The following is a 10969-nucleotide window of genomic DNA, read 5'->3' as shown; positions in this document are numbered from 1 at the left end:
TGGAAGCATTGGCAAAGGAAGCAAAGAAAAATGAACTATTACTGACTTCATCTGGAATTGTTAAGTCTTCCAAGGCCAACAATGTTGCCTCTGTGTTCACTAAGAAGGGCCACAAAAGATTCAATCAAGATGGCTTTATTGTTTGGGAGGTATGCCATGCATATTTCCAACATAATAATATCATAGACTTATATGCAATAACCTTTGGCTATACATAATTTCTGTAATTAGGTACCATTTAATTAATATTTTTTTTGTTGATTTAAAAAAAATCATACATGATGTTTTGTGGTTGGATGATAAAGTAAAATTGTTTTACACTTTTTAAATAATATTTTTTGAAATGATTTCTAGACACGTATAACAAAATCTCTTTATGGTTAGAACACGAGCATCAAAGAGCTTTCATTAAGAAGAAACAAACAAGTTGGATATGCTTCATATATTTGATCATTTGGGATAATTAATAATAGTCATCAACTTGCATTGAACAAAAACAGTCAAATCATGCAAATTGAGCAACCCCGAAGATATTTTAGTTAATTTTTAATTTTTTTATTATATGAAAAGTTTGTTTGATTTTGGTAAACAATTTTTTTTAGTAACTTCTTAATAGTTTTTAACGTTTTTTGAAACATTACTTGAAATGATATTTTTTAAAAAGCTATCTTCTAGTTTTTAACTTTTTATATTTTCTTTCATTTTTATCTTCAATATATTTATCAAATTCCTTGATTATCTTTCGTATGTAGAATCATTGATACACAAAGAGTCAAAAGACACTTGTCTTATTGGAATCTAGGGCATGGCCGGTAATGGCAAGACAACCCTTGCAGAAGAAGTATTTAAGAAACTACAATCTGAATATGATGGTTGTTATTTTCTAGCCAATGAAAGAGAAAAATCAAGTAAACATGGAATAGATTCTTTGCAGAAAGAAATTTTTTCTAGACTTTTAGAAAATGTTGTGAAAATAGACAATCCAAATGCATTTCCTATTGATGTTGATAGAAGAATTGGTAGTATGAAAGTTCTTATTGTTCTCGATGATGTTAATGATTCAGATCACCTAGAAAAATTACTGAGAACTCCTTATAAGTTTGGATTAGGTAGTAGAATAATTGTAACAACCAGATATGTGCAAGTGCTTAACGCTAACAAAGCTAACGAGACAAACCAGCTTGGAGAGTTCAGTTTAGATAAAGCCCTTGAACTTTTCAATTTGAATGCCTTTAAGCTAAGTGATCATCAATGGGAGTACGATGAACTATAAAAAAGGGTGGTCAATTATGCCAAAGTCAATCCATTAGTTCTTAAAGTCTTGGCTCAACTTCTTTGTGGAAAAATTAAGGAAGAATGGGAAGGTATGCTAGACACGCTTAAGAGAATGCCTCCTGCAGAAGTTTATAAAGCAATGAAACTGAGTTACGATGAACTAGATCGCAAAAAGCAATAGATATTTCTAGATTTGACATGTTTCTTTCTTAGAACACATACAATGGTAGATGTGAGCGATCTAAAATCTTTATTGAAAGATTATGAAAGCGAGGAATCAGTGACTTATTGGTTAGGAAGGTTGAAAGACAAAGCTCTTATAACTTACTCCGATGATAATATTATAGCTATGCATGAAAGTTTACAAGAAATGGCTTTGGAGATTGTTCGTCGAGAGTCTAGCGAAGACCCTGGAAGTTGCAGTCGGTTGTGGGATCCAAATGACATTTTTGAAGCATTGAAAAATGACAAGGTTAGAAAGCCTAACTAAATATAAACATCTTTTGAATAACATTTGATTTTTTTTTTTTTTTGGTGTGAGAAATGTGAATTTTGATGATATTTAAATTTTTTCTTCTTCACTGATGGCAGAGTCCTGAGGCCATTAGAAACATACTAATTCACTTGCCAACATTCATGAAGCAAAAGCTATGCCCTCATATTTGAAAAGATGAACAGACTACAATTTCTGGAAATTTCTGGGAAATGTGAAAAAGATTGCTTTGATAAACATAGTATTCTTGCAGAAGGGCTTCAAATTTCGGCAAATGAACTAAGATTTCTTTGTTGGTATCATTATCCTCTAAAATCCTTGCCAGAGAATTTTTCTGCTGAAAAACTTGTTATATTGAAATTGCCAAAGGGAGAAATAAAAAATCTTTGGCATGGAGTGAAGAAGGTAAATATGTCTCTCACTGTTATAATATTATGTTAATTCAAGACATATGAAATTAACTAGTTTAGCTCATGTGATATATTCATTCTGCTTCATTTTGTTACAGAATCTGGTGAATTTAAAAGAACTTAACCTCACTGACTCCAAGATGTTAGAGGAGCTGCCAGATTTATCGAATGCCAGAAATCTTGAAGTACTGGTTCTTGAGGGTTGTTCTATGTTAACTACGGTGCATTCATCTATTTTCTCTCTAGGCAAACTTGAGAAATTGAACCTTCAAGACTGCACGTCCCTCACAACACTCGCAAGCGATTCCTGTTTATGCAGCCTGAGTTATCTCAACCTTGATAAATGCAAGAAACTTAGGAAACTCTCACTGATAACAGAATATTAAAGAGCTGAGATTAAGATGGACGAAAGTCAAAGCATTTTCCTTTACATTTGAAGTTGCAAGCAAGCTTCAATTACTACTTCTCGAAGGAAGTGTCTTTAAGAAATTACCTTCATCTATAAAGGATCTAATGCAACTGTCACATCTAAACGTTAGCTATTGCTCGAAGCTCCAAGAAATACCAAAGCTTCCCCCATCCCTTCAAATTCTAGATGCCAGAAATTGCTCTTCACTTCAGACTCTAGAGGAGCTTCCCTCTTCCCTTAAAATTCTAAAAGTGGGAAACTGCAAATCACTTTACACACTGCCAAAGCTTCCCCGTTTCCTTAAAGTTCTAATAGCCCAAGACTGCACATCATTGAAGACTGTATTGTTCCCTTCAACGGCTAATGAACAACTAAGGGAAAACAGGAAAGAGGTTCTGTTCTGGAATTGCTTAAAGTTGAATCAACGATCTCTTGAGGCCATTGCGTTGAATGCACGGATCAATGTGATGAAATTTGCAAACTGAAACCTCTCTGCACCAAATCACGATGATGTTGAAAATTACAATGATTATGATAAAATAAATATAATTTTTATCAAGTTGTTTACGTGTAAGACAAGAAATAATTGTATAATTATTGATTTGTCTTCAGCTCCACCTTCTCCCCTGGAGGGCTTCATTTTCTGCTTCGTCCTTGGAAAGTATGGAGACACAACCTTGGAAAGAATTGAAGCAAACAATACTATAAGTGATGGTGAGGGTGAAGGTAAAAAGGATAGTGTCGAAATGTACATAGCTCTTCGGAATGGCACAATTGAATCAGATCACCTATGTGTGATGTACGACCATAGATGTTCTGCCTTCCTAAATAGCAGAGCCAAAAATAAAAAAAGAGTTCAAAATCGAGGTTACAATGGTGTTACGATCTTCATCCAAAGAAATTTCTACACTGCCGCAGCAGATGTTTAAAGGATTTGGGATCAGCCTAATGAACACCTTGAGATGTAGCAGTTGCAAACAACAAATGGAATTGCATGACTCCATGTATTGATTTCATTAAACAAATGGAATTGGGTTGTGCTTCGTATCATCCCAGGTATTCCCTTTCCGTGTGGTTTACAACAAAATCTTTAGATTAGTAGAATGTGTATTATTTCATGCTATAAAAACCTAATTTGTTACAACATTCAAGTTACTAACGCAAGTTCTTATAATTTTGAAGTTATCAGATGGACCTACTAAGTTCTTAAACAAACAGCTGAGTAATGATTACTCAAAAGAAAATAGTATGCAAGCGTACCCCAAAACTACCAAAGAAGATACTTGTATGCATGTACTGTCAAAGCAGAAAGCTCTTACCTTCAGCATCACCTTTACCACTTACTGAAACACTTATAATAGCTTAAGCTGTGGCACTGGCATTCTTTTGAATATGGATTGATACATTACCTTGTAATGTTAATGTGTCTTCATGTCATAAATTCTTGTAAGTGGTAAAATATCCAGGAGACAAGTGCTCTCCTACCTTCCTCAAACCCACACTACAAAAGAAAAGTTTTGTTTTTACGTTTTAGGGGTACTATATTTCTTTCGTTGTTTATGCATTCAGAAAAAAGGTATGATAAAAATATGATGATAAATGAGATATAAACAATTCAACATATATAACTACCTGCACCAGTTGTATTTTTTTTTATTTCTCTGTTGTTTATTCAAAATTCAAAGACTCTCCAGATGAAGCCATTGACCAATCTGATTTGGCAGGATACTGTGGTCACCATATTATTTCATCATCTCTTTCTCCTTTCTTGTCAATAGAGGACAGAATGGATTGTATATAATATATATTTTATATAAAAGTAAATTTCGTTCCTAAAGATTTTGTTTTATTTGTTCATCTTATCATTTTCTTACTTTTAAGGATGGCTGTCAAAGTAGATCATGTGATATGGTCAAGTATACAGATTTAGCAGAAGACTTACTTAAGGCATTCAAACTCATCTATTCAATAGTTCCCATTTTTTCTTATCAGGTCAAAAGGTCCTTTTCAGGGAGTTCTAAAACATAATAAAGATTGTGCACCAGATTTTGGTTGTCAGAGTCCAGAGGCATTCCGAAAGATCAATAAAAGAAACAATAAATTTAGAATATGGGTTTGTTTGCTACACAGCCAAATTCTTGCATGTACTAAAAAAACTTCGTACCCCATTGTTCAGAGGCTCTTCGCTATGCAAAGGTATGGGGGAGGGATATTGTACGCAGTCTTACCCTTGCATATGCAAAGAGGCTGTTTCCGGATTCGAACCCATGACCAACAAGTCACCAAGGCACAACTTTACCGCTGCACCAGGGCTCGCCCTCAAATTCTTGCATGTATAGAAAATAATGGACAATAAACTGTAGTCGTAGGGTGATGGGAGAAAATAATTGTATTTGATGGCCACCAAGTTACTTGGCAAAACCTTTTATAATTGAACCAAGACACACCCTCACTAATAATACAAGAAAGAAAAAGAATAGAACCAATTACAGATGATTATCCATATTTTCCCTAGTCTTGAATTAATAATGAAACAATTACGTGTTTGTTGATGACATAATTTGGAATGAGCAGAATATTTTGTTGGTCAACCTCTAAATTTGAAGAGATATACTAGATCTTAACCAGATGTATTGATCAGAAGTAGCCTAATTAAAATTCTTGTCACTAAAGTTTCAGGATGAACATCTCACTAAAGCAAATATTGACGACTCTAGGGCTGTTTTGCCAACAACTTCAGAAGATGGCACCTTGACTCCTCTTCAGCTTACCACTGACTTGAAGCCATATTTACCAAGTCTACGTTCTCTCTTACACACTCACAACATAAGTAGTGTTTGTCTTTATTGCAGAAATTTCAGTCTTGTTTTTGTTAATCTCTGAGGAGGCAGAGTGTATAATGCAAGGTAGATGGTGAGTATTTTGTTTGGAAGATGAACCAGAAGTGTGCAGGGTTTGGATGCCAAATGGTAACACCCCAGGACTACAAGTATCTAGAGCATTTAGTGACTACTGTGTAAAGGATTAGCCAAATCTCTTTGCCAGATGTGAGATAAAGAAATTTTCATCTTTGCAGCAGATGGGTATGCACCTTATTTATTTCTTTTCCACATGTCTCTTTAATCATACAATAGTTCCTTTTATGGACAGTTTTTTACCAAAGCCAAAATGCAAAAGTGTATAAAAATATGTAATTTTTTCATGAACAGACCAGCTCATTGAATAGAGATCATGCTTAACTAGCAATAATATGTGGATCCGGCAGACCTGAATTGAGAAACTCACTTTAGAGATTAAAGTAAATAATCTAATTAAGTCATTGATGAAAAAGTGAACAATTAGTATTACACGCATATGCATAATTAACAAATCTTGAATGTATTGAAATATCAATCGTTGTTTTTCTCAACGACTTGGATGGCTTTATTCTTCCTCACTTTAGAGGAGTCAAATCTAAATGATATTATAGTGAGCATGTCACTTGTTCATGTGATAAATTGGAATTTATTATTTATGACTATGATATAAGTGTGGAGTAATGTAATTACTTCTGTTTTTCATCTCAGGTATGGGATGCTATTTCCAACCAAGAAGCAGTGAAAATTGTAGGTTTGACGCCACATAAGGAAAAAAGCAACTCAAAGGATGGTGAAATGCGCCATGGGTGAATGGAAACGCTAAGAGAAGAAGCATTGCTATTGATGATATATCAGCTATTTGCCTCTTCTTTCACTCTCACCCCTCTCATCCACTCCACACCACTAAAATTGTCCAATAAGAATGGTGGGTGATTCAACTGTTCATGCATGTACACTTGGGATTTGTTGGAATAATGGCATTAAAGTGGTAATTAGTTTTTGTTTTTACCGTTCTAAAATTGTGCCATAACCTTTATACCATTCTGTTAAAAAAAAAAAAACCTTTATACCAATTCAAAATGATTGAATGCATGGTTTCCTTGGTATATATATACGTGTTGGTTTCCTTATGGATTTAATTAGCCATTTATTTTCTTCATAAGTTTTAGTTTTAAAAGGCTATTAAAACTTTGCCAACAGACTGGTCAGTTTGCATTATATAGGATAGCAACGTGACACTTCATAGAAAAAGAGAATTTCCTCAGCTTTCCATCTTTTCTCCATTTCTTATCTGTGTATTTTTCTGGGCATTGTTTGGCCTCGAGTGCAAGGGTTCATACACAATGTTGTGTAAACCTTGTGGAGCAAACCAGATATTGGGTTGCACCTGCGGTCCATCGGAATTTGCTTTTAGGGCAGTGGTTAGTGTCACGGCACAAACATTTCCTTGTTTCTTTCAACAGTTTTTTCCTCCTATAATTCTAATAGAGTTCTCTACCCTTTAATCTTTTATTGTTCTCCGGTGAAACATTTTGAAGGATGAATTCGTCTCCAACAAAAGTTCAGGCTTTTTCTGATTGTATGTACCAAGAATGAAACTTCGAGTTTAATATTGATTTACATTTAATATGTTAACAGTGTAAATTTTTTATACTATTAATTAATTATAAATCATAATAGATATATTTTTTAAAATTATTATTATAAAAATTAATAATCTTATCATATATAACAATGATTAAATGATATAATATATATAATATGAGAAAATTCATAGTGTGAGTATATTGTAATTAAATTCTGAAACTTTATATTAAAATATTGGATGATGGCTTAAACATTAATAAGGAGGAACACATGTGATAAGAAGGATGAGTGTTAATTAATAAGTTATCTCAAATCCCTGTAAGTTGTGTTTTTGCTCATGCTTTCAGAAACCATAATAAGGTTGAAGTGTTTTTTCTATTCAAAATGCCTTTTCTGTATTGTTTGTAGTTCCAGACTGCATTGCTCCCTTGTTGGCAGCTGATGCAGCTAATTCTGTTGCACCCTAGTGCTCCTTTCTTTGTTTCTTTCTCGGGCTTTAGCCCCTTATATCCAGAAAAAAAAAAAAAAAAAGATCTCATTTTTTCATCTCAAAAAATATAATCTCTACCAAAAAAGTCACAAGGTTGCACCGTTTTTACTCTACTAGCATTGCTGGCTTCTCAACTCTAACATGAGCAGAATCCTTGAATCTATACTGCTCAATTTTGTTAGTTAATGTGATTTTTAAGCTTTCGTTGCAACAAAGTCTTGTCATGTCAGGAGCTACTTCCTCAATCTATTTCTTCAAGAAACATGCTTCAGTTTTGATCTCAATATGAGTATCAAAAATAGCCCTTGGATTGTAATTCTCATCAGATAGTCCATGCATCCAACACAAGGGTTGATAAGGTTGATACAGCTGAACTCACTTGATGTGGAAATTCCAACTGATGATTCTTTAGTTGTTTCTTCTCGCTTTACTGACCCCACATGCACAGTATTAGTGTAGAACCTAAAGTTCTATTACTAGCTACAGATTTGATGGGCATATCCATGAGATCTACAAATACACCGGTGCAATAAAATTTCAAAACTTTTGATTCTCTCTCTATTCATTCACATTGTGCAGGTATGTCTACTTTTATATCCTCCAGTGATGAATTCTTGCCTTACATTTCTGGTTTGTGAAATCTTGGAAACTTCCTTTGGCTCCAACTCCACCGTAGTGTTATCAACCACATAATCCTCAAGACGATCTTGCTTTTTGAAACAGTGAAACGATATCATATGTATTATATGACCTAAGGAATAGTACAATGTAGTAATTGTTTGTTTGGATTTTTATGATATTGAGATAGAAATAAAAATATGGAAAATTGGAATTCTGAATCAACGTCACTGGCAGTTCAATCGAGTCAACCTGGTTCAGAGAGAAGATGAATAATCAAAATTAATAGAAGGGGTCAGAGAATGAAGATGAGCTCAGGAAGAAGATGGGATCAGAAGAGAGAGAATCATACCAACAGCATGCCCTTCCTCAATGAGCATAACCCCTTAAATGCACTTCTCCCTGCGGGCCCTTGTGAACCTTCTCCTAGTCAAGTTTTGCGGATCACCTTTCATGTGTCCATCATTCCTAACAGAATTTCCCGCACAATTGTCACCCACGGAATTACTCCTTACATTTTTCCTTTGTTTCCTGCAAAACTCCAACCTCAGAACTCTTGGGTTTATCTTCAAGGGACTGATAAAGATTACCACCTTCCAAACTAACCATATCTCTAGTAGACGTGAGATTTTCCACCACTCATAATTCCTATTGCCTATCAAAAATATCCCTGGTATGAGTGATACATTATTCAGAATTTCACATAAATTATGTAATTTTAGTGCCCGATTGATTACATCTCATAATCAATTTTATATACTACGACACATATTCCGCTGTTAATATTTTTACCAAGATTAATTTAGACATACATTTGACATATCAATTACATTCAACAGTTCAAAATTAATTTTATAGTCAATGGTATATGTTAATCTTTTTTAAAACTGTCAATCAGGCAGTTAGATTTTGACTACAAGCTTTTTTTGTAAACTTATGATGCCATGGACTGCAAAAAGCATTCAAAGGTACTCTAATTGAAATATTTGAAAACTGATAGCACAGTGTTTGTTAGACTTTATGCAGCCATAGACTGGAAAGGCTGCTTTCACAACTTGAACTTGTAACCACAAAGTTACTACTTACTAGGCACCAACCTTTTTATCATTAGAACCAACTATAGATGATTATCAATATTTTCCTTAATCTTGAATTAACCACGAAACAATTACATATTTGTTGATGACATAATTTGGAATGAGCAGAAAATTTGTTGGTCAAGCTCAAATTATGAGCTATACTAGTAGATCTTAGCTTGATGTAATAATCAGAAGTAGCCTTAAAGTTCTTGTCTCTAATGTTTCAGGGTGAACATCCTTGGTGACTCTCTGTCTTGGTAGCCACTTCAGAGAATGGCACCTTGACTTCTGCTCATCTTACCATTGTCTTGAAGCCAAATTTACCAAGTATACTCTCTCTCTCTTACACACTAACAAGTCACAACATAATGTATTTGTCTTCATTGTCAAAATTTAAGTCTTGTTTTTGTTAATCTCAGAGGAGGAACCAGGAGTGTACAGGGTTTGGATGCCAAATTGGAAGACCACAGAACTAGCAATCTCCAAAGCATTAGGTGACTACTGTGTGAAGGATTTTGAACTAATCTCTTCAATCATACAATAACTCCTTTTTGGTCAGTTTTCTACCAAAGCCAAAAAGCACAAGTGTATATAAAGCGCAATGCAATTGTTTCATGAATAGTATGTTAGACCTACTTGCTGAATGAAGATCATCATGCTTGATTGGTCTAGTAACAATGATATGCATCCATCTAACTGAAGTTCACTTTCGAGAGTAAAATAAATAATCTAGTTGCTGATGAGAAATTAACAGTTAATATTATGTGCATATATGCATAACAAATCGTAAATGTGTACGTGTTGATATCACATTGATTTCCTCATCGGTAACTGATAGTATTACTTTATCATTCCTCAGTTTAGAGGAGTCAAATCCCAAAGATATTATAGTGAGTATGTCACTTGCGCATGTGATGAAATAGAATTATGAATATGTTGCAAGTGTAGAGTTTATGTAATTGCTTCTGTTTCGATCTCAGGTATGAGATGTTATTTTCAACCAATAAGCTGTCAAAATTGTTGCTCCTATGCCATATAAAGAAAAAGAAGCCCAAAGGCCGGTGAAATGCGCCATGCATGAATGGAAACGCAAGAGAAAGGTGAATGTTATAGTTTCTATAACTTCATAAAATCTACAGAACAAAAATTCATCTAAGAACAAGTTGGTGTGATCACACTTGTATTTTGCTTTTACATTTCTTTGTCTAAAATAGCATGAAATCTTAATTGCATACAAAAATTTGTTCTGATGCAGAATATTTTAAGTGAGATTATTAATTTTTATAATAATTATTTAAAATGTCATATCTAAAGTCATTCTTAATTGGTTGAGGATGTAAAATTAGACTAAAATATATTTTTTATTCTTTAACATTTTACTAAAATTTATTTTTCTCCTTTATCTCTTAAAAATTAATTTTGGTCATTTAACTCTCAAATTTTAGTTAATGTTGTCCTTCCATAATAATGATAATTTTGTTATTTTAAGTCGTTATTTGAATTTTTTTTAATAACTTAAAAATATGAAATTTGTCTTATTAGATTTACCTACTTTAAAACCATAAAACTTAACTAATATTTTAAAAAAAATATCATAATAAAAAAATCACATGAAAATGAGTAATATAAAAAAAATAGAATACAAATGATTGTACATAAAAAAAAAGATTGATGTAACACTAATCGGAAAAAAATTATAAAAATAAAAATTTGACTTTAGTGATTTAAGCATCTACAAAGAATACATGAT

General features: G+C 33.3%; 1 protein-coding gene across 1 annotated transcript; it reads left to right on the top strand.

The window, feature by feature from the left end:
* Positions 1–786: 786 nt before the first annotated feature.
* LOC114367650 (disease resistance-like protein DSC1) lies at positions 787–1377 on the top strand. The gene has a single exon (XM_028324835.1). It carries the CDS (start codon positions 806–808, stop codon positions 1271–1273), a length of 468 nt encoding a protein of 155 aa, XP_028180636.1. The 5' UTR covers positions 787–805; the 3' UTR covers positions 1274–1377.
* Positions 1378–10969: the final 9592 nt, after the last annotated feature.

This window comes from Glycine soja, chromosome 9, assembly GCF_004193775.1.
Source record: "Glycine soja cultivar W05 chromosome 9, ASM419377v2, whole genome shotgun sequence".
Taxonomy (NCBI): Eukaryota; Viridiplantae; Streptophyta; class Magnoliopsida; order Fabales; family Fabaceae; genus Glycine; species Glycine soja.
This window is presented reverse-complemented; position numbering and strand designations above follow the sequence as displayed.

Excerpts from the sequence above, each read along its gene's own strand:
- LOC114367650 (XM_028324835.1), top strand. The coding sequence starts at position 806 with ATGGCCGGTAATGGCAAGACAACCCTTGCAGAAGAAGTATTTAAGAAA.